Source organism: Erpetoichthys calabaricus, chromosome 16, assembly GCF_900747795.2.
Source record: "Erpetoichthys calabaricus chromosome 16, fErpCal1.3, whole genome shotgun sequence".
In the NCBI taxonomy this organism is placed as follows: domain Eukaryota; kingdom Metazoa; phylum Chordata; class Cladistia; order Polypteriformes; family Polypteridae; genus Erpetoichthys; species Erpetoichthys calabaricus.
Window position 1 is genome coordinate 65,576,389 of NC_041409.2, and position 24,139 is coordinate 65,600,527.

At 37.1% G+C, this 24,139-nt stretch overlaps 2 protein-coding genes across 3 annotated transcripts in view; one reads left to right on the forward strand and one right to left on the reverse strand.

Moving 5' to 3' along the window:
- Nucleotides 1-3,850, reverse strand: part of arel1 (apoptosis resistant E3 ubiquitin protein ligase 1) — a 64,557-nt gene extending 60,707 nt beyond the window's left edge. The window contains exons 1-2 of one of the 2 annotated variants that reach the window (XM_028821136.2): nucleotides 3,675-3,850; nucleotides 1,345-1,692 (exon numbers count right to left, since the gene is read on the reverse strand). In XM_028821136.2, the coding sequence (XP_028676969.1) occupies nucleotides 1,345-1,492 (148 nt within the window). In that variant the 5' untranslated portion in view covers nucleotides 1,493-1,692; nucleotides 3,675-3,850. Of the gene's footprint in view, nucleotides 1-1,344; nucleotides 1,693-3,674 lie in introns of those variants that run through there. The other variant, XM_051919728.1, reaches the window with a different exon arrangement.
- Nucleotides 3,851-3,890: 40 nt separating this feature from the next.
- Nucleotides 3,891-17,898, forward strand: fcf1 (FCF1 rRNA-processing protein). The gene is made up of 8 exons (XM_028821732.2): nucleotides 3,891-4,030; nucleotides 5,323-5,390; nucleotides 6,643-6,714; nucleotides 7,036-7,184; nucleotides 9,181-9,253; nucleotides 12,817-12,904; nucleotides 16,747-16,841; nucleotides 17,274-17,898. Exons 1-8 carry the CDS (start codon nucleotides 3,947-3,949, stop codon nucleotides 17,320-17,322), a joined length of 678 nt encoding a protein of 225 aa, XP_028677565.1. The 5' UTR covers nucleotides 3,891-3,946; the 3' UTR covers nucleotides 17,323-17,898.
- The last annotated feature ends 6,241 nt before the right edge of the window (nucleotides 17,899-24,139 follow it).

Below are 24,139 nucleotides of genomic sequence, written 5' to 3' on the forward strand. Positions count from 1 at the left end.
ATGAACGCAGATGTCTACAACGCGCGTCTGAAATGCCGGAAAACAAGCAGAAAGTAAAAACTTTATGAACTGCATTAGATCCTACGATAGTTCATTTGCTTTTGCATCTACCGGAGTAAATATCAAGCCACCAGCTTGCAATGGCCCATACTGCTTTCGCGTATGTGGACAAATATTACATCGCATTGGAACAGTGCACCCTGAAACAAATCACGAACGCAAATTTGCAGAAATATACATCTTAGATCCAGATGACGCAATCTATCAACGAGTCAACCTTCCTGAAAACAAACAATGCACGGAGCTTATAATGAGAAACGTCACTAAGGTCATAAACAATCACCCATTAGCTAAGTCTATAAAAATGCTACATGAGGTTGAAAGAGAGGCCAATACAAAAGCAACCTACGGCTGCCCGGCGGGCACGGGTTCAAAACACCGGGGGTAGGCGAGCGAAGCGAGCAGGGGGCGGAGCCCCCTTGTGCACTACTGTTCTAGCACCCATTATTGTAAGGGGCTAAATGACTAGTCTCATAATAAATTTGAACTTGGAAAATGTAAAGATTGTTTCATAACTAGAGATCAATATGGTGTAATGTCCATACAGCAACAGAAATAACAAAACCATGGTGATTGTCCAAAACTAAAGAAATTAAGATTCCAAGGTAGTACCATCTAGATCACGTGCACAATTTTCTTATAATTTGAAGGGCACCTCAAAAGGCCCATAGAACCAATGATGCTTGCAACAGTCTATCAGGCAAAAGTGGTAAGGAAGGATTTGGCAATCTCCCTGCTCAGTAAAACTGTGCATTTAAAGACCCACCATACACACTGTACCCCCCAGACCTGGTTCCATGTGACTATCACCTGTTCCACAGTCTGATGTGCTTTTATATCAAAAGTGAAGACATCAAATCAGCTACAGAAGAATCTTTGCAAAAAGCAAGACAAACTGTTTTATGTGAATGGTATAGAAAGGCTCTGTGAATGGTATAACAAATTTATTAATGTTTCCCGCGTTCTTCCTGAAAAATAAAGCCCGTTTAATTTACTATTGGTTCTCAAAAAAATTGAATTGCCCTTCGTATATATTATTAATGAAGGGGACACAGGTGTGGTAGATCACAAAATATCTTTTTCACTAATGTTTAATTAATATGAACCCTTTCTCTGTACCAAATGTTAACATATGTAATACACTTAGTTTATTCACCATCCAAAAAGCTAATACGGTAATAATAATAAATTTTATTTATATAGCATGGGAAAAGATATATATTGATAACAAGTATTGGAAGATAAATTAAGAAAAAACAATACATTAATATGAAACTCACATACCTTTAAAGAGGTGTCTGTAATCGGAGAAGCCATTTCCATTGATCCATTCTTCAATTTGGTTCTCCTTTGTTTTATTCCACTTGACTTCCCAAAAAAGAATCCACAAAACTGAGCAAAAAACAAAAGTCACCAGAAAATTTGGGTCCATCAGACCATCTTCAGTCCTGACTTTGAGATTTCTTGCTTCAATGAAATGAGTTCATGACAAAGTGACATATAAAACTCACAGTAAAAAAAAAAAAAAAAAAAAAAAAAGCCAAAACAAAGATCTTCTTTGTGTGCAATTATTGAGTGTTCATGGAGAACTTATCATTTACATTGAAAAAAACCTCTTCTAAGAGTAAATACCTATTTAAAAACACAATAAAATGAACACTGTTTAGTACTTAAGACATTAAACAGAGCTGCTACTCCTTGACATTCCCTCATTCATTGGTCAACAGTCTAGTCTTTAATTTAAAACGCACTTGCTGTTCATGCACCACTCTGATTTTCCAGAACTATATACTCAATGATATTTTAGCAAATAAATGCATGCCCTTTGGTCACTGTGAGCATACAATTGCATAACTGACTTGTAGATTATGAAACACAAATGAAGTAACAAGATTTTTTTCATGAATATTTTAATATTATTTGCTGTTACTTAGTGCTGGCCTCATGTAGACCCCTATTGGAACTTCTATCATAAACTTCATGATCTCTGTTCTTCATAAAAACAACTTTTCTCAGCCCTCTCTGCAAACAATACTAGGTATGCAAAAGATTCAAAAATAGCATTTAAATATCATATATCAAATATCATTTTTGGGTGGAGTATTCCTTTAAGGCCAGTAAGGATTGTATGCTATAAATATTGCAGCCCAAGGTATCAGCCATGCTGGTCTTTAGCAGGTGCAAGCATTGCTCACATTACTCCTCAAGGTTTCTTTAAAACTTTTAAATTTTTTAATAGGAATGTATGCAGCTGAAATAGAGGAGTAAAAGAAAATGTCTATTTTTAATTTTTTGCAGTACATGGAGTTGAAAATTATCTTTCTTGTATTTTATAGAACAATTGGCAGATGTCAAAAATGTATACTGTTCAGGACATTTTTCAGTATTACACAATAAGGCAGTTTTGTGATGTGCTTTGACTTGAAATTCAGTTCATAGATCAATAATTCACAGAGCCTCTCAAAGTTGTATTTCTGAAGAATACAATGGTCTCTGTCTTCATCAAACATTAATGTGACCAATAAAAAAGGTAACGATTATTCCCACACTTAAAAATGAAGGTTTGAGAGACAGTGTTTTGGTGGCATAACCTTCATCAGACAGGTGTCATGGAAGTAATATTTTCATTGATGTAGCAATCTGCATGAAAAAGCTTCCTTCGTTCAAACTGCTTAAGACATCTTACTATCATTAACAACTAATAATGAAACACGATATAAACAAATACAGGAATTCAATAATTAGCAAAGGAAATATAATTTTGGAACTGGCACTTGAATGAAGGGAGGGACTCAGTTTACCTGCTGCAGTGATATGGCACGTACTATATTACAAATCATAAGTGGACTTTAATTTGTGCTTCTGTTATGGTTTCGGAATGCAGCAACATTTAAGAAGTCAATTGCCTTTCCTCCACCCTAACTGAAAACTGTACGAAAATGAGAAGTGAATAATAATAATAAAAACAGAACATGAAAACAAGTTGGTTTTACAAAGGACGGAAAAAAACAAGTACATTTTTACAAAGCGGGAAATCAAATGAAAAGAAACGGCATTAGATACAAGGAATGGAATGAAACGTCCAGGAGGTGAAAAGGTTTTGATCTACTGAAACATATTCAATCCTTGACACTATCATTTATTTTTTTATAAAGCTGTGGTGATGTTTGCATTTAGAATGCAGAGCCTCGACATTGAAAAACGTAAAAGCTTCCTTTCTGAAAGGACTAGTACTGTACAGCAGGGAACGAACAAGTTTAGCCTGAATGACCTTCTCCCTCATTGGCTTTATTGTGTATAACGATGCAGGAATGCCTACGGTAAAGATGCAGTGTTAAATACTGTACTTTCACCTTAAGTCAACGCACGTTCCTTCACCATAAGCATAAAGATGTACACTATTACAACAGTTCCAGCCTTGATAGTTAATATTATCGCAGAAATGAACTGGGTCATTTGGACAAAGCGACAACACAAATAAAGGAACGAGAAAGCTCGAAGTGCCTTGGGGCAAAGGGCGAGTGTCATCGACTGCAAGTTATCGCTCGCGTTGTTATCTATGACATGACCCTATGAGTCAATCAAAAAGCCACCGATGACGGGATGACACCTACCTCCGTGTAAATGTAATTCTTCCTCGTCCTTCATATGTGTACATATATATATATGTATATATATATGTTCCACCAATGTTGTTTTTAGAAACTTCGTCTTCTCTTAGAACACAAGATTCCGTCCATACGAACCGGTTCCACCTGAGTTCTGTTTACCTGGACTCAAGCGGAAGAGACGCACTGCACGTCTACACGCAAAAGGTGTGATTGGGGCGGAGCCGAGCAAAACGTACAAAGACGTAGTGGGAAGGCCCACCTTCTTGCGTCTTTGCATGCGCCAGTTTTTCAGTGACGTAAAACTCGGGAGACACTGTTCCGTACATGTTAGATGCGTGGGGCTTTTCATTCTAAATATGGTACGTGAGCTCTGCTTTAAGTTTTTGTTCAGGGGAAGCATTTGTCATACCTGTTAGCTGTTAATGTTCTTGTAATGTAGTGCGCTACTGATACAATTTTGTGTGACCGACAAAGTGTCTTCGACATAACTACGCATTTTAGTCCTCGTGTTCATTAACTCGCTACGAAGGCAAAAGACAGAATATAAGGTTATATGATTTAGTATTGAACTAACAAAACAGGTACAATTGTTCGATTTAAACTTTTGAGTCTACAGATGATATTCAGACTCTCGCGGAACTAAAATAGCGCAGTTGCAAGTTTTTTAGTCGTCCATACAGTTCACAATCCTTATTTGCGTTCGCATCGTAATGTGATTCTGATCTTTCATTTACTTGCTGCATTGCAACGTACATACAGCAGTACCACATTTATTCGTCATGTTCAATAAAGTAAATAGTTGTTTCATTTACACCTAGGCATACCTCGTGTCTAATTCGTGGTAGAGACGTGTGTATACGATATAACCATATTTGCATCGTTGTCATAGCTAGTAGGATCATCATCATAAACGTGAAGAAGTGCTTTTTCAAAAATTCACTGGTATCTATGATATTCTAGGGAAAACTAGAGAGAACATGCATACAGTGAATGTCCACATGAAGCTGACAAGTTTCAGACTTTGAACACAAGATACACCAATGTGTCATCTTAAAAAATAGTATATAAACTAAAAACCATAATCAAAAGCATTAATTACTTTGGCATCGATCTGCATACGGGATCTTTTATTTAATCCAACAAAATTACGTGTTGTCACTTTGCTGCATGTTATGACATTTTTATCCGTTTTTGCAGTTTCTTTTTTTAAGATGAAAGGCATTCATTTCTAAGCATGTAGTGAAATAGATACAGTACTTGTTATTTGATGTTGTTACTGACCTTCCACTTCATTGGAAATAATTGCCTAATTTTCTGAGTTCGATGTGGGTAAACTGCCGACTTTAGGTATTTATCAATAACCCAATAGTTACTTTATACAGCTCTCACAATGTTCTTTATGAAGCAAGATGTAATTAAACGAAACAGAACATTTGTAAAGTAAAACTAAAGTAGAAAATAAATTGAGAAACTGTGGAGCCAGTCTTGGCATTATCCCAATTTTTAACTGAATAAACAAGGTTGACAATAGGCAAGAATTAGATTAACCATGGTTAAGACAAAATTCCTTTGTATGGTATGGAATTTCTCAAAAAGATGAAAGAAATATTAGCTAATATAACCAGTATGTCCTTCATGGTTTATTTTCAAGGGAAAACAGAAGCAAGCAAAAAAATACGCAAAAATGAAGCGGATGATAAGTCTAAAGGATCAGAGAATGTAAGTCTGTGTTCCTTATTTCCTAATCTGCTTGTGTCTGTCTAGTTTAATTCTTTCACATGCATAATTTTTTCTAATTAGTTTTCAAGAATACTTTTACAGTTATTAGAAAAAAATTAGCCATCACATCATGAATCATTTATGTAATTAAGCCAAAAGAGGTGCGGTGGTAAGCATCACACTTAGAGAAACAAGGGAATGCCTTGCTCCTGTAAGGAGTATTTTTTGACACCATACTAGTTTAGGGTAGTGTTAAGACTGGAGAAAAGTAAATGTGGTCTGCAACAGCTGATCATATTATTATTATTTTTTTCCCTTTTCTTTTTCTTGAAGGGGTGCCATGTCAAAAATAGCTCTGGTTTATAGTTTGTTTTTTTTTTTTGGTTATTTTTTTAAACAGCTTAGTTAAGGGTTATGCACAGAGGGTGGTGGTCTCCATTGCTCCCCCAGTCTTTTATCATCCACCCGTTACTATGGTTAGATTTTAAGTCCATCAGAAAGAAAGAAGGATTGATAACTAAAAATTATCAGAGAATTGAGCTGCATACAGCATTAGCAATTGTTCATATTTTGCACAGTTGATCGTTTTTTTCTATCCCTTGAAGATGTAATACTTTTGGATAAGTGACAGTTTTTAATTCTACTGCTTTTGCCCTATGTTGCTGTATTTATAAACCTTTTCTAACAAATTGCTTGTTAATTTGTAGTTGCACTGATACCTTTAGTTATGAAAAGAAGTGCAGTGCGGTGTTTTGCTGGTGCTTTGGCAGATTTCGAAATCTGCTTCCACCACTGCAAAGATTCCCGAGTGCTTTTGTTTTTACATCTGTGCTACATAATACTTTTTAGACTGACTGTCACTTAACCTCGTCATTTGGGATTTCATATTGGTTAGTCATGTCCCAACTAATTAGATTAATGAGCCAAAATTAAGAAAAATGTTTGTGTTGAAAGCAGTCACTCCCTGCATTTTTGAGATCTTAGAAGAAACATATATTACCTTTAGTCGCTTTCTCCTTAGAACAGCATATAACACCTCCATACCAAGTCTTTCTCTTAAGTCGGCATTCACTTTCCACTGGCTCTCCGACACTTCACACATCCATCTGATCATTCTAATCTGCGACTGCCAAGAGGGACAGTGACCTTATTCAAAGTCCATGCCTGAGGAGTAAACAGGTTGAAAATAATTGCTGTTTAAAATTGTTTATATTTTAACAAGCGTTTTATTTTTTATTTATTTTGCTCTTAGAAAAGAGCAGGATAGAGCAAAATCTCAACCAAAAAAGAAAGAAGATCCATCTGCAATTAAGGAACAAGAAGTGTAAGTTGTAGTAATTTTTAAAATGAACGAAGACTACATATTAAAATGATAATGTAATTAGTACCGAAACTGAAAGCATGTCTGATATTTTTGAAGATTTAGTAATTAATCTTTTTGCCAATTGTAATGAACAATTAAACTAAAGTAACTCTTCCTGGCATTCATTCCAATAAACTCAAATAAATGTAAATATAATTTAAGACTGAATTTGTTTTGTAAATAGTGAAAAAAGTATAATAATCAGGAAGTTGAATGTTTATTTTATAATAAGCATTCCAAAAATGCAATTTGATGTGTGTTATTTTGTATTTTATCTTCTAGACCCAAGTACCCTTCCTGCCTTTTTTTTCAATATAATACACAGCTTGGTCCTCCGTACTATATCTTGGTTGACACAAACTTTATTAACTTTTCAATTAAAGCAAAACTGGATATTGTGCAATCTATGATGGACTGCCTGTATGCCAAATGTAAGTCTAAATATTTTTTCAATAGTAATCATTCTTTTCAGACAATAGTATTATGCTTTTTCCTTTTTCCTGCTGCTACTGTATTTATTCAACTGTTCAATTAAGATTCTACTTCAGATATATTCTAAGTCACAGTCAGGTGTGATTACAATATATGCAAGTGGTTGAACAAGAAAACTGGTGGAAAGTGCAACATAGTAAATTTTTAGGTTGGCTATAGTAACGGAACAGGAAGACAACAAATCTGTCGAGCAAAGGAATTTTTAAGGGTAATCCTAAATTAGTGTGATGCACATAAGCATAAGCAATATCATTTTAAATCAGTCTTGAGAAACCAAGGAATATATGGTGTAATCTTATATTTTCATGCTTCATTCTGATTCTCTCTTGAATGAAATGTAGATAATTACTCTGCTATTGTGAAAACATTAAGTATTGTATACACACTACTGTTTAATTAGAAGGAGCAAAAATACTTTAAATGGTGAAAACTGCGTCCATCGTTACTAGGGAAAAGTGTAGGCTCTAACTGAACTAAACACTAGATTATGCCTGTAAGTGAAATCCAAATATTAGCCAGTATTTAAACATTTTGTAAGACCACTGGTCTGTTTCTCATCTTTTTACTTTTAATCCTACTACATTTCCTTCCATCCATCCTCTTCTGCTTATCCGAGATCGGGTTGCAGAGGCAGCAGCTTGAGCAGAGATGCCCAGACTTCCCTCTCCCTGGCCACTTCTACTAGCTCTTCCTGGGGAATCACGATGCGTTCCCAGGCCAGCCGAGAGACATAGTCCCTCCAGCGTGTCCTGGGTCTTCCCTGGGGCCTCCTCCTGGTTAGATGTGCCCGGAATGGCTCACCAGGGAGGCGTCCAGGAGGCATCCTGATCAGATGCCCAAGCCACCTCATTTGACTCCTCTCTTTAAGGAAAAGCCCAGACACCCTGCGGAGGAAACTCATTTCAGCTGCTTGTATTCATGATCTCGTTCTTTAGGTCATTACCCACAGCTCATGACCATAGGTGAGGGTAGGAACGTAGATCAGCTGGTAAATTGAGAACTTTGCCTTTCGGCTCAGCTCCTTTTTCACCACGACAGACCAATGCAGAGCCCGCATCACTGTGGACGCTGCACTGATCCACCTGTCAATCTCCCGCTCCATTTTTCCCTCACTCGTGAACAAGACCCCGAGATTAATTAATGCTAGATATATAGACTGAAAAAACATATTGAAAGCATGAAACAACTGAATGGCCTTTTGCATTTTCAAGATCTTATCTCGCTTTTTTAAAAACAATGTTACTGACAATTAAGTAAAACTGTGATGTTTTTTCTTAATGAGCATGCTGTTCATATTTTCACTTTTTAAAAATCCTGATAAAACTCCTATATTATTTTGAACCGATTTGCTTCTTTAGTCAAATTTGTGAAATTAGCTAACTAACCTTAAATGTCATAAAGCTGTGATACCAGTGCTTGAATAACAAAGGCATTGTTACTGATTGGTGTCAGTATCTGAAACAATTGAAGTACAAGGCGCTTGATGCAAATAACCACTAGCTTGCTAATAAACAAGAATTTCCAATCAAAATTTTAATAAGTGTATCACTTGAAATCAAATTTAGAGGTAAATGTAACGAAAAGTGATTAACTCCTGAACTTTCACACACCACTCATGATTTTCAGTTTATTGACTATGAATAATATATTTTCATGGCATTCTTTTTAAGGTAGTAGTCATGCCATTATTTGAAGCTTTATATTGTTAGTGAGTGAAAAAGTTTTATCAGCTTCATTATACCTAGATGTAAATGTACAGAATGCAAATAATATAAATGTTAAAATAAGTTGTGAGGATAATTTTAAGAATAATCATAACATGTTTTCTATTTGTAGGTGCATTACAGTTTTAACAGTGCAAGTTTTATGTTATTAAGGTTGGGTTTAATTTAAATAATAGCTTTCTAATCATTCTTTTCTCTTGTTATTAATTAGGCGTGCCATGTATTACAGACTGTGTAATGGGTGAGATTGAGAAACTGGGTCAGAAATTCAGAGTAGCACTCAGGTATGGTTAACATACATGAATTTCTTGCCGACTCTTGAGGATGCTAAAAGAAGTGTACTGTATATACATGTTAAGCATTCAGCTATGTGTAAAAGCACTTTATTTATAAGCTTACATATAATGTCATTGTACATACATAATGAAGAACTTCTTTATATGTGGAGCCAGTCATTGTACAAACAGAAATGTTACTAACAAGAGATTGTTTCTAGAGCTTCCAGTGTGTAGAATTATATTAGCCTTCTCATTCGTAGATTTCTGATCCTAACTCTAGAAGAATGTTGTCTTTAAAGAGCTAAATTTATTTGCTATGTAACATTCCAAGTTCAGTATGATGCTGCATTATGCTTGTTTGTGATCAAAGGTGGATGAAACATCTATTGTAACTTACGTATCAAAAGTATTTTACATCCTTTATTAAATAATTAAGAATACATTTTTTTTTACTTTATCACATTTGATATTATGCAAAACTTATAATAATGGCCACAGGATGTCACTGTTCTACAGCATTTTAGTATTTAAGGATAGGGGCCTTGGTATAAAAGTGTGAGTATAGATGCTGTAAATACATTTTCATACCCACTTAATCCAATGTATGCTTAAGAGGAAACAAAGTCAACAACACAGAAAAAGGCTCCAGTTCATTGCATAGCACACACACATAATCACTCCCTCACTTCCAGTTAACCTCACCTACACATGTGAACTTGGGAGGAAACACACTCAGGCATGTGGAATAATATATACAGTACTGTGCAAAAGTTTTAGGCAGGTGTGAAAAAATGCTGTAAACAAAGAATGCTTTCAAAAATGAAAGTGTTAATCATTTATTTTCATCAATCAACAAAATGCAGTGAATGAACAAAAGAGAAATCTATAAATCAAATCAATATTTGGTGTGACCACCCTTTGCCTTCAAAACAGCATCAATTCTTCTAGGTACACTTGCACACAGTTTTTGAAGGAACTCGGCTGGTAGGTTGTTCCAAACATCTTGGAGAACTAACCACAGATCTTCTGTGGATGTAGGCTTCCTCACATCCTTCTGTCTCTTCATGTAATCCCAGACACACTCGATGTTGAGGGTTCTGTGGGGGCCATACCATCACTTCCAGGACTTTTTGTTCTTCTTTACACTGAAGATAGTTCTTAATGACTTTGGCTGTATGCTTGTTGTTGTTGTTGTCCTGCTGCAGAATAAATTTGGGGCCAATCATACGCCTCCCTGATGGTATTGCATGATGGATAAGTATCTGCCTGTATTTCTCAGCATTGAGAACACCATTAATCCTGACCGAATCTCCAACTCCGTTTGCAGAAATGCAGCCCCAAACATTCAAGGAACCTCCACCATGCTTCACTGTTGCCTGCAGACACTCATTATTGTACTGCTCTCCAGCCCTTCGACGAACAAACTGCCTTCTGCTACAGCCAAATATTTCAAATTTTGACTCGTCAGTCCAGAGCACCTGCTGCCATTTTTCTGTACCCCAGTTCCTATGTTTTCGTGCATACTTGAGTCGCTTGGCCTTGTTTCCACGTCGGAGGCATGGCTTTTTGGCTGCAACTCTTCCATGAAGACCACTTCTGGCCAGACTTCTCCGGACAGTAGATGGGTGTACCTTGGTCCCACTGGTTTCTGACAGTTCTGAGCTGATGGCACTGCTGGACATCTTCCGATTTTGAAGGGTAATAATCTTTCATCTGCTGCACTGTTTCCTTGGCCGACCACTGCGTCTACGATCCTCCACGTTGCCCGTTTCTTTCTTTGTGCTTCTTCAAAAGGGCTTGAACAGCACATCTTGAAACCTCAGTCTGCTTTGAAATCTTTGTCTGGGGGAGACCTTGCTGATGCAGTATAACTACCTTGTGTCTTGTTGCTGTGCTCAATCTTGCCATGACATGAAACTGTCTTCCACAACCTCATCTTGGTAGCAGAGTTTGACTGTTCCTCACCCAGTTTTAAGCCTCCTACACAGCTGTTTCTGTTTCAGTTAATGACTGTGTTTCAACCTACGTGTGACATTGATGATCATTAGCACCTGTTTGGTATAATTGGTTGATCATACGCCTGACTATAATCCTACAAAATCCTTGACTTTGCAAGTGTACCTATAAGAATTGATGCTGGCTTGAAGGCAAAAGGTAGTAACACCAAATATTGATTTGATTTAGATTTTTCTTTTGTTCGCTCACTTTGCATTTTGTAAATTGATAACAATAAACAATCATTATTTATATTTCTGAAACCATTCTTTGTTTACAGTATTTTTTCACACCTGCCTAAAACTTTTGCACAGTACTGTGTGTGTGTGTGTGTAATATATAATATAAAAAATTAAAATTATTTGCAGCTGGAGATCCACAAAGGGAGAAAATGAATCGTAAAGTAGTTTTTATTCCTGAGCTTTTAGCCCCTGCCAGGAGCCTTCATCAGAGGATAATGCTTAGACCTACAAGAATCAAAGGCAATACAATAGCAAAAATTAGGTGGTGGGGTGGGGGGTATTGGTTGTTAAGTTTTATTTATTATAAACATGTTCTTCTTAAGTTTGCATGTGCTGGGTTTATGTCCAAATGTCTGTTAATAGCGTTCTTGTTTACTAGCCAAGATTCAGCCAGCTCTCTGGCACTTTTAGTACTGGCCTTAACTCTTACATTTAACTGGGACACATTCATTAAACAATGCTTACACAGGAGATGCCAAAAAACTCGGCAAACAATCGACTTGAACCAGAACCCACATCCCACCTGGTACTCACTTCCTTATCATCATAGGGTGTCTGATGGTGCAGCGCACATCCTGGCCAAGTGAAGCATCAGAATAGCACACAAACCCGCAACCAATCTGCTAGAACAGGACAGCGAGGAGGGCTCTGCCCGGCTCCCTACTCCTGACGTCATGCTTCCCCCTCCCCTTGGCCCGCAGCCTCTGTCTCAGATTAGCACGAATATATCGCTCCTGCAAACGAACTATGATTTTTTTTTTTTTTTCAGTGCAATGAAAGAAGCCGCAAAATCAACTGGAATGTACAAGCAAATTCTAGAAAAAAGCCCAATCTAAATCTGTTAAGTAGTTCTCTCGTTTGCTACCTATGTGGATGTAAGATACGCCCCGAGGCTGGCGTGCGAGTGAGGAGTGCCCCCTCCCCTCGGCCCGTTGCATCTCTCTCAGATTTGCACAAATAAATCGGTACCACAACCGAACAATGATACTTTGCGCGATGAGAGAGGTCACAAAATCAATCGGAATGTTCAAGCAGATTATAGAAGGAAAAAAAAAAAAAACCCATCTAAATCATCAAGTAGTTCTCTCGTGAAAAGTGGGGAGACAGACAGATGTTGGATTTTTTTTATACATAGAAAGACACAGACTGGTTCAGCATAATTTTCTTCACAGAACGTGTAAAGATTTCATATAGTGTATGTGAATATGGACTTTTAATCTTTAATCTGTCATCTTATTATTCACTTTGGCAGTGTATAAAATTTTTTCTGATTAATGCCCTGATTAACTTCTCAGTCATGCAGAGATTTTTTTATTTTTTTTTATTCAACAGAATTGCCAAAGACCCACGGTTTGAAAGATTACCTTGTACACACAAGGGAATATATGCAGATGATTGCTTAGTCCAAAGAGTCACACAGGTAAACAGCACAAGGATGGAATGAATGGAAGCGTCATTTTTGATATTCAAATGTTTATATGTAACAAAATATAATGCCTGAATGTTTGTTTTGAAGTTACAGATCTTCTCTAGTCAGTGTTTTCAAATGGTGCTTTGAACATCCATTGGGGCCTGATGCCAAGCAGAAAAGTGGCTCTGGGTTCTGTTTAACAGATAAAACTAATTCTGTGTTTATATCTATAATTTAAGTTTATTTAATGGCATTAGTCTCAATCCATTAACAGAACTATAACAATATAAGAAGTAGTATAGCAGTGTGACAGCTCGGTTCTATATCTTAACAAATATACGTAGCTTATGGTAGTTGTCTTTGTAAAATGTCAGGAGATTTCTGTTGAATCAGAACCTAACCTAGATCATGTATGTTCAGTCTTGATCCTGGAGAGCTGTAGTGGCTGCAGGCTTAAAAAAAAAAAAAATTGCGAAACTCGCTTATTAATCCAATTCAGAGTCAAAGGGACTGGAACCCATCCTAGCAGCACTGGGAGCAAGGCAAGGAAAACACTGTGCTAGTTTATCACAGGGCCCACTCACGTACACATCCACATTCAAATGCTGATAGGTTTATTTGCAACTCTAAACTAACATGGACATTTTTAGACATGAGGGAGGAAAACCCTGACAGATAAGAGTCTTTAGTACCAAGCAGTTTCTTCACTGGAAGTCAGTTATTTTTGTTTTTTGGAAAATAGCATTCAGTTGACATTTTTTCATATTTTACTTTTTTGGGAATTTTTACAAAATTTTATTAAATGGAGCTACTTAGTAATAAATACTGTACACAGACTAGCTGGGGTTGCATTATTTGTAGAACAAGAACTAAACTCATTATTGACAAGCTAGGTAAAGTAAAATAATCCCAAAAAGAGAGAACATTAAGACACTTCTTTACAGTTGAAATCATAGCAGCAATATGCACCATTCTGAATGTTATTAAAAGTCATATTTTTTGAGACCACTGAGAGTTTGAGAAAGTCTTGTGAATAAACAAAGTTTTTCACTAAGATTAATGTTAAATTAACCTTGCACTACTGTAGCCTTTAGCAATAGATTGCTCACAGTTGTCTTAGAAAGACATCTATAGCCAGTTTACTTGTAGTCATGATATTTCCCTCTGCTGCTTGCAAAAATAAAACATTGGTTTTCGTATCGTTGTAAACTGTATTTAAAAAAAAAAAAAAAAAAAAATTCTCCCTGGGGTTTTTAGTCTGTGAACAGTTCCCATCTGAATACTTTTGCATTTGGAGTTTTCCATTTCCTTCTCGCCACTAGAAAACCATCCAAAAAAAAAACTTAAAAGTAATTTGCTTTAAACAGTGGACCCTTTCAACAACACGTGGATATATGTACAGCAGATATAATAAGTCTACATACCCCTGCTAAAATTGCTGATTTTGTGTAATAAAAAAAACGAAACCAGGATAAATTCTGTCAACTTATTCCGCCTTTATTGAAAAATTGCAGTCTATACAAAGAAGGTGTAAACAAATCAAACTGTTTAGTGAAAAAAGGGGCAAAATCCTACAAAAACCTGTTTGCATTAGTGTGCACACCCTCTAAGCTAATACTTAATTAAAGCACCTTTTGATTTTATTACAGCACTCAGTCTGTTTTAGCAAGAGTCTTATCAGTTTGGCACATCTGGACTTAGCAATTTTTGCCAACTTGCAAAAAAATTCCATATCTGTCAGATTACAAGGACATTTTCTGTGCATAGCTCTTTTCAAGTCACCCCACAGATTTTCAGTTGTATTAAGGTCTAGGCTCTGGCTGGGCCATTCCAGACCATTGATCCTCCTTTGAAGCCATTACTTAGGGTTGTTGTCATGCTAAAAGGTGATGTTCCTCTTCATCTTCAGCTTATTAGCAGATGCTTGAAGGTTTTTGTGCCAAAATAGACTGGTACTTGGAGCTATTCATGATTCCATCTACCTTGTCTAAAGCCCTAGTTCCAGCTGAAGAAAAGCAGCCCCAAAGCTTGATGCTGCTTCCACCATGCTTTACTGTGAATATGGTGGTGTTTTGATGATGTGTTGTACTATTTTTGTGCCAAAAATACCTTTTGGAATTATGGCCAAATAGTTCAACCTTGGTCTAATTAGCCATAATACATGTTTCCAAATGGTTGTGGGAGACTGGATATAGTGTTTTGCAAAGTTTAGCCGGGCTTGGAAGTTTTTTTTCCTTTGGCAGAAATGGCTTTCGTCTTTCTATAATACCGCACAACTTAGACATATGAAGCATACAAGTGGTTGTTGTCATGTGTAGGGAACAACCAGTACTTGCCAGAGAATCATGCAGTTTCTTTAATGTTGCAGTAGGCATCTTGGTGGCCTCACTGACCAGTTTTCTCTTTGTCTTCTCATCAGTCTTGGAGGGACATCCTAATCTTGGTAGAGTCACTGTTGAGCCATATTTTCTACACTTGTTGATGACTTTTTTTTAAGATGGTTGAGATGGGTTGTACCAACTTTAGGTTATCGGTGATGCTACTGACTCTCTAAACCATGTAGTTCTATTTTTGCTTCATACAATCTATGACCAGTTCCTTAGTTTTGCTGACATTAAGGGAGAGTTTGTTACCCTGGTACCAAAGTATCAGAATTCTCAGTAACCCATCTCATTTTTTACTGATCAGGAATGTGTAGTTGGAACTTTGTCTGGCCTCACAGTCATTGCTAAGGTCCTAGGTGAACAACAAGTACAGCAGGGAACTCCCCACACTACCCTGTGGGGTGCCAATGATAAAAAGATAGTTGTGGAAGAAGTGATACTGCCAATCCACACATGCTTGGGGCTGCCATTTATGCAGCACAAAATCCGGATGGGGATTGTGGTGTAAGGATGAAGTCTAGGCGCTTCTCTGTAAAATGAAACCCCAGTGGGAAAAAAAAAATATCTCTCTTACTGGAAAAAGTACTTTTGTTTCTGTTTACTTTATAGCAATAAACTAAACACGGTACTTGGATTAGGAAACGATCCTCAAATACTGTATTTAGATCAAGTAACTGATAAATAAGAATGGTTTCAAAATCCAGAGAAAAGAAATAATTTATTTATCCACCTAGAACTGAGTTTAATAAAATCAAGTATAGTCCCAATGATTGCTCATACAAGCAGCTATGTGTTGTAGCAAGGAGTCATACAGTTGTTTTCAATGTGGAGCAGTGGATTATCCAGCAAAGCACTTTTCATCTAAAAATTAAACTAAAAATTAGTAGTGCACAGAATGGTCTACACATATTCTAGCAAAGATAGTGAATGGGGTTGTGATATAATGTTGGTGTTCTGGAATAATCCCATTAAGAAAAAAATGGCACCACTTAGGCATGATACAAAATTCCATATGATAAGCAACAACCTCTTTGAATTATAGTACTGACCAATTGCCCCAGATAAGTAGTGGAGACAACTAGCCATCATAGGCCATGGCATGCCACATTATAACATCTGTATGTGTGTTGTTTTGAAAATGTTGTCTGGTTTTTATTTTTATCATGAATCCCAAGGGGACTTGTTAGTGACAATAGTTGCCAGTTTTGATTGGTTAATGGCAGTCATCTTAACGTATGCTATACAAATTGTAACATTGCTTCTGTATAAAGAGTGTATATGTTGTTTTATTTTATATTTCTTTGTATTTATCTAGTCAAATATGTTAACGGTGATGGACAGTAGTATTAGTTTCAAATGAGGACAAAGAATTTATTAGCAGCTGCTCATTCTCAAATGAAAATAAGCTGCTTTCTGCTCTTCTACATCTGTATATATGCATTCCTAAACTTTCTTTTATTTTCATAGCACAAGTGTTACATTGTAGCCACAGTGGATAGAGACTTGAAAAGAAGAATTCGAAAAATTCCTGGTGTCCCTATCATGTACATTTCAAACCACAGGTGAGGTTTCTCAAATGTTCAAGCATGCCATTTTATTTTTCTTCAAAACAAAATTCCTAACAATTGACATGCAGTACATTTGCTCACTATTGTAAAAGTTTTTTTTTTTTTAATATTTTAATATTACAGTGATTAAACTAAGTTTTATGGAAATATTATAGTAACAAATGTGTGAATGGGTTTCATACAAAAAATGGACCGAAGGAAAACTGAAAAGTCACAACTGTAAATTGACAGAGCTGCATTTTTTTCTGAATACTGTGAAATTGCTTTATACATGAAACATAATAGTTTTAATCATGTTAAGCTGAAATTGTTTGTGTGATGCAATTAAATTAAAACTTAAATACATCAGATGAGATTTTTTTATTTGGGACTAGGATTTTAAAATACTTGTTAAATTAATCTGCATTTGTTTTATTCTTTATTTAGATACAATATTGAAAGGATGCCAGATGATTACGGTGCTCCCAGATTGTAAAGTACTGCACTATGACATTACTGTACATAAAAGGCATTTTCTACCAACAGGAAAATAACTTGTTAATAAACACCTTTGAAATGAGATGCAACGCAATGGAATAAACTGTACATTTTATTTACCATAGTACTTTATGAAGTACATTCATTATAGGTTAATTTTAAAAAGGAGCAAATATGCTATTGTTAGAAATGGTGCTGTATCTTCAATGCAGATAAAGACCCATTTAAACTTCTACTTTGAAAATGAAGCTATCAATAAAAATGGCTTGTATATGTTATATTTGTATACAGTATACTATTATGCCTTTATTTTCTCTACTAATGAGAAATGGATAGTTTATTCACAGTAAATTGGGTAGAATGACTTAAGTTTTACTGTACCTAACACACAGCCTGTTTTAATATAGTATTAAGAAATTAAATTCACCATCATTCAGAGTCTGTCAATAGTTTGATTATTGTATCAAAAAATCCTGCATTAAAAAATAGATAACTATATAACGTTGAGCCTTTTGCAATTCTGGCAGATGCAGACTTGTTGACTTTAATAAATGTTGTTTTGTTCTGATTTTCAGTCTTGTGTATTTAGCCATTCCATTCCCACATGCAGATTCTGTCATTCAATGTTTTATTGCCTATACTGTATATTGTTGTTTTGTATACTGTATGTGCGTGTGTGTGCACACTCAGTTTCATTAGCTGTATACATTTTGCAAACATAAATTGCATAAATCTAGATGGTCAACAGCATACCTTTTGCCTTATATATTGTTCAGTTCTAAATATTTACTATTGTACAGAAATGTGTACCTAACTGTGCATGCAGTGCAAGTGTGGATCTCTTTTCAAATAACATAATTTTATTGTGTTTTCAACTTTCTACAAACTATTTAATAGAACCAGTGGCTAACTGAAACCTACTATATAATCTAATCATTTCATGTACATGTGTTGGTTTAAAATTTGCTTCATTCAGTATACAGTACTGCTCAAAAAATTAAGGGAATGTTTAATCATCACAGTCTAACACAAAGGCGGTGAAGTTTCAGGGATATCAGTCTGTCCAGTCAGGAATCATAAGTGATTGTGAATCAACTTCACTTGCTTTGGCGCAAATGAAAATGACAACAGGTGCACTGGGGAGACAACAGCAAGACAACCCCAAAAAGGTAATGGTTTTGCAGGTGGTGGCCACAGATAATTACTCTTTCCTTATCCTTCCTGACTGATTCTTCTCTAGTTTTGTGTTTTGCTAATGTCCTTAGTAGCATGAAGCAGTACCTGCAGCTGATTCAGGATGCACAGGTAGGCCAAGACCATCGGGGAGAAACTAGAAAACCGGTCATTACATGAGATCTGGACAGGGCCAAAGAAGGGCATCAACCTAGCACTAGGACCAATATCTGCTCCTTTGAATGAGGAGGAGCACTGCCAGAGCCCTACAAAATGACCTCCAGCTGGCTACTGGTGTGCGTGGTTCTGGCCAAACTGTCGGAAACAGACTCCTAGAGTGTGGCATAAGGACCCAACGCTCTCTAGTGGAACATGTGCTCAAAGCCCATCACTGTGCAGCTTATCCATCCATCCATCCATTTTCCAACCCGCTGAATCCGAACACAGGGTCACGGGGGTCTGCTGGAGCCAATCCCAGCCAACACAGGGCACAAGGCAGGGAACCAATCCTGGGCAGGGTGCCAACCCACCACAGGACACACACAAACACACCCACACACCAAGCACACACTAGGGCCAATTTGGAATCGCCAATCCACCTAACCTGCATGTCTTTGGACTGTGGGAGGAAACCGGAGCGCCCGGAGGAAACCCACGCAGACACGGGGAGAACATGCAAACTCCACACAGGGAGGACCCGGGAAGCGAACCCGGGTCCCCAGGTCTCCCAACTGCGAGGCAGCAGCGCTACCCACTGCGCCACCGTGCCGCCACTGTGCAGCTTATTTGCCAGAGAATACCTCAATTGGTAACTCCACCATTGGCACCCCATTCTCTTCTCAGATAAGAGCATGATCATAGAAATGAATACTAGCTTTCCTGTATGAGCTTTACAATGCATTTCTTGTTTATTCACTTAAAAGCTGCATCTTATCTAAATAATGCTAAAGTAATGCCAATATCCACACAAATATTAAGAGTCTTATTTCAGTTCAAGTTCAAAGTTTATTGTCATGTGCACAGTAAGGAAACATGTTTCCCTGTACAATGAAATTCTTTCTTTGCTGTCCACACCAAATGACAAAACCAACATATAAAAATAAACATAGTAAGTAACAGAGGTAGGATAAAGTATAAAAACAGAAGTGTAATGTGCAGGTAGGTGTGTGATGGACAAGTCAAATACAGTTACAGTTGTGTGAGGCAGATAGAATGAGGTGAACTACGGTTATAAACTCCAGTCAGTTATTTAGGAGTCTAATGGCCATGGGAAAGAAAGAGTTCTTTAGCCTGGAAGTCCTGCATTTTCCTGCCTGAGGGTAGAAGTGTGAACAGTTCGTGTTGGGGTTGGGTGGGGTCCCTGAGGATCGAGGCAGTTCTCCTGCGGACTCCGCAGTTGCAGATGCTCTGCAGAGAGGGCAGTGGGGTCCTTGTGATCTTCTCAGCAGTCTTTACCACTCTGTGCAGGCGTTTACGGTCCATAGCAGTAGTGTTGCCGTACCACACGGTGATGCAGCTGGTCAAGATGCTCTGAACAATGCAGCTGTAAAAGTTGCAGAGGATCTTAGTTGACATACCAAACTTCCTCAGCCTCCTCAGAAAGTACAGCCGCTGTTGAGCCCTCTTGACCAGCTGTGTGGTGTTAAGTGTCCAAGTGAGGTCCTCACTGTTGTAGACGCCCAGTATTTAATGCTGCTCACCCACTCCACTTCAAGCCCTCGGATGAACAGTGGCCGGTGAGGTCTCCTCTCCTTCGTCTTGTCTGTGTTGAGAGTGAGGTTGTTGTCCTCACACCATGATGCCAAACTGTCCACCTCACTCCTGTAGGCCGCCTCATCCCCACCAGTGATGCATCCTACCACTGTGGTGTCGTCTGCGAAGTTTAGGATGATGTTATCTTTGTGGGAGGTGACACAGTTGATTACATTTAACAAAACTGTAGAAGGCAATGTTGTTACTCCAATAATGGCGAAGTGATTACAGTAGGTATGTCCAGCTTGTTCTATACCTAGTCAATTCTGGACAAATTTTGCTTTAATTATATCAAATAGTCCTAAGAATGTCTGTAATGCTGGGCTTCATGCACAGAGGTATCACTAGGGTTAGTGTCACCCAGTGTGGTAACCAAGGCCCAAAGAGACATCTGGGTGACTAGATGAATACAGCTCCCTGGCAGTGAGTTGATCATACTTTGAACAATGCAGTGTACGGACACTCTGCTATCAATGCTGCACAGTAATTCACACATTTAACGGTGTGTGGACACTTAATCGATTTGTCAAGCTCGGTTTGTGCATCTCCCTTGGTGATTTCAACCCGAAACACTACACAAAGACAATCATTTAGATGTCACCCAGTGTGGTATGGACTTCTCAAGTAATGTCACTGGTCTACTGCAGTATGGTGTTTTCTATTGCTTTGCAAGTTTGTCTTTGAATTAAATGTGGTAAAACAGAAATCTTAAAAAACATTGTTTGCATTTGTTACAATATGTGATCCTAACCGTATGCCAGAAAATAAAAGTCTGCTTGAGAATACTCCTTACATTTCCTTAAGACAAAGTATCCTCAGTCTTTATTGACCCATCACAAAGGGCTTTACAAAGCTAAAAAAAATTACATCAAATGTAACAACTGAATGGCACAATATTTGAGAAAAAATATACACAATGAATAATAATGTAGACAAATGACCTCTAAACAAAATTCCTGGATGTGAATCAAAAGAATTGTTTGATTTTCATGTTATGAACAGTAAGAGATCCCTACATCAAAAAAGTTTAGTTAGGGTACAGGTTTTTATGAATGGTTAAAAAGTGAGATGTGTGATGGCCATCTGTGTATATAATAAAATAAGTGTGTATCATTTGTTTTGTATGGTTTAAGAAAAACATCAAAAAACAGCTATTGGAAGTTTGTTAAAAAAATACTTTTAATGTTTTTGTAAAAAAATAGATTTTTAAGGATGATCTAAAGAATGACACAGAAATTATGTGACAAATATTAGGAACTCATGAAAAGCATATATACATTTCAAACCTGCCTAGTCCAATTCAGACTTATGGGTCCTGCAGCATATCCTTGCAGAACTGAACACAAGGAAGGGACTCACTCTGAGCAGGATGACAATCCATTGCAGGGCATGCACATGTACACAGCCACACAGGGACCAATACCAAGCTGCCAATTAATCCACACAGACATGGGGAGGTCTTGCAAACTCCACACAGACCATAACCTGTTGAGGAATTTAAAGGCAGTTTGCTGGATTCTTGAGGCAGCAGTACTAACTACTGCACTATCCTTATAAAAACATAATGAACAAGAATAAGATAATATATGTTTTTACTTAGTGAATAAATTTGGGTAACCATGAAAAGGAAATGTAGCATCACTGCAGCTTGAACTAAATTCATCATATTTAAGTTAAAACATTTTTTGTAAGTTCCAAACAAACCAACTTTACTTTATATAGTCCCTTACTATAACAAACACCACTCCAATTCACTTTATAAACAAAGATACTATTGTGGAAAATACTCCACAAATAAACAAATACAGTAATCTTGAGTCATTGTTAGAATTGAAATTCAAAATGGGCATCCTTTTATTTCACCAATTGGTGGAGACCCATGTGCTCTTGTTCACTGCAATATGGCAGACTGAAGAAAACTTAACAGAATAAGCTCCTTTTATCAGTTAGGTTCATTTATATATAATAGCTAAAAAGCATTTCAATGACACCTGTGAATAGTATATGCTTGTAACAGCCCTCTCCCAATCAGTACCATCCAAAGGTCACAAAATAAAAAGTCTTGGGTAGATGTCTGGTTCATAAAATAAACTTCTAACATGTGAACTGTTATCAAAAAACAAACATATAAAGTTAAAATGATATATATGACCTAATCTTCTAATTTAAATGTGCTGGTACAAATGATGTCAGAATATGCTACCTTAAAGATATTATAGCCTAAGTGCTGATATATACAGTATATATACTTAGTTTCACAGAGTGAAAGAAAGGCAGGAATTGAATTGTTATTTACTGTGCCATATCTTTTGCATATGAAAATGATGAAAGAAATGAGGGAAAAAAAAACACTTTCAAACCCGCTTAATCATCCAGCTGCTGAATTTAAGTTAATAACATATTCATTAACTAAATCATTGTACAGACACCATGGAACATTCCCTCACATATCATTAAAGTTTACCAAATCTATAATCTTAGCAGCAAATGTATGAAAAGGAAGCACTTAAAATCATAACAAACAGCATATACAGTGCATCCGGAAAGTATTCCGGTTAGGTGTGCCAAGCTTGTGGCATCATATTCAAAAAGACTTGAGGCTGTAATTGTTGCCAAAGGTGCATTGACAAAGTATTGAGCAAAGGCTCATAATACATATGTACATAATACTTATGTACATGTGATTTCTCAGGTTTTTTATTTTTAATAAATTTGATAAATTTGCAAAAATCTCAAGTAAACTTTTTTCATGTTGTCATTATAGGGTGTTGTGTGTAGAATTCTGAGAAAAAAAATGAATTGAATCCATTTTGGAATAAGGCTGTAACATAACAAAATGTGGAAAAAGTGATGCGCTGTGAATACTTTCCGGATGCACTGTATGTTAAAGAGACAATAATAATAATTAATTGATTACATTTATACAGTGCTTTTCTGGGTACTGAAACTGCTTTACAGAGACAGTGGGGAACCACTTCAACCACCACCAATGTGCAGCATTCACCGGAATAATGTGATGGTCATTATTGTGCCAGCACACTCAACACACTTTAGTTATGAGGTGGTAAAGGGGTGAGAGAAATAGTTAGCCAATAAAGAACAGGGGATAAGTAGTGGGCCAGAATACCCAGGTAGGGATTTAGCCAGGACATTGGAGACCACCCTACTCTCTCCTAAGGATGATGAACAATCTTTTATGAGCACAGTGAGTCAGAACTTCACTTTTATGTCTTACCTGAAGGAAGGCAGCAACTTTTACAGCACACCAAGTGTCCTTGTAACTGCACTTGGGTATTAGGATCCACACACAGATCTCAGGGAAAGCACAGCCTGCTGGCCTCACCAACACCCCTTCCATTAGCACCCCAAGCTTTTCCTAGACCAGGGGTGGGCAAAGTCATTTCCAGAGGGCTGCAGTGGCTGCAGGTTTTTGTTCCAACCCAGTTGCTTATTAAGAAGCATGTATTGCTCAAGTAACTCTTCTGCTTCATTTTAGTTGTTTCGCTCATTAGGATTTTGAACCCATCCATCCATCCATTATCCAACCCGCTGAATCCGAACACAGGGTCACGGGGGTCTGCTGGAGCCAATCCCAGCCAACACAGGGCACAAGGCAGGAACCAATCCCGGGCAGGGCGCCAACCCACCGCAGATTTTGAACCCTTATTGCTTATTTTAGTCTTAAACAGCTGTTCTCTTGGTTTGTAATGTTTTTTATTAGCAATAAGATTCGAATGACAAAAGAAAGCCACATTTCTCCATTTTGCTTGTTTCCATTTACACCTGTGTGTATTGTGCACTATTTGGTTTAATTAAATACTTGGGAGGAAAGTGAAGAGAAAAAAGTGAAAGATTGAGTATTATTCATACATTTTAGACTTCATATCATT

Bases quoted from the DNA above. Each gene is read 5' to 3' on its own strand.
- fcf1 (XM_028821732.2), top strand. From the start codon at position 3,947: ATGCGCCAGTTTTTCAGTGACGTAAAACTCGGGAGACACTGTTCCGTA. The intron at 4,031-5,322 runs GTACGTGAGCTC...TTTATTTTCAAG, and splicing joins GGCTTTTCATTCTAAATATG to GGAAAACAGAAGCAAGCAAA. The intron at 7,185-9,180 runs GTAAGTCTAAAT...GTTATTAATTAG, and splicing joins GGACTGCCTGTATGCCAAAT to GCGTGCCATGTATTACAGAC.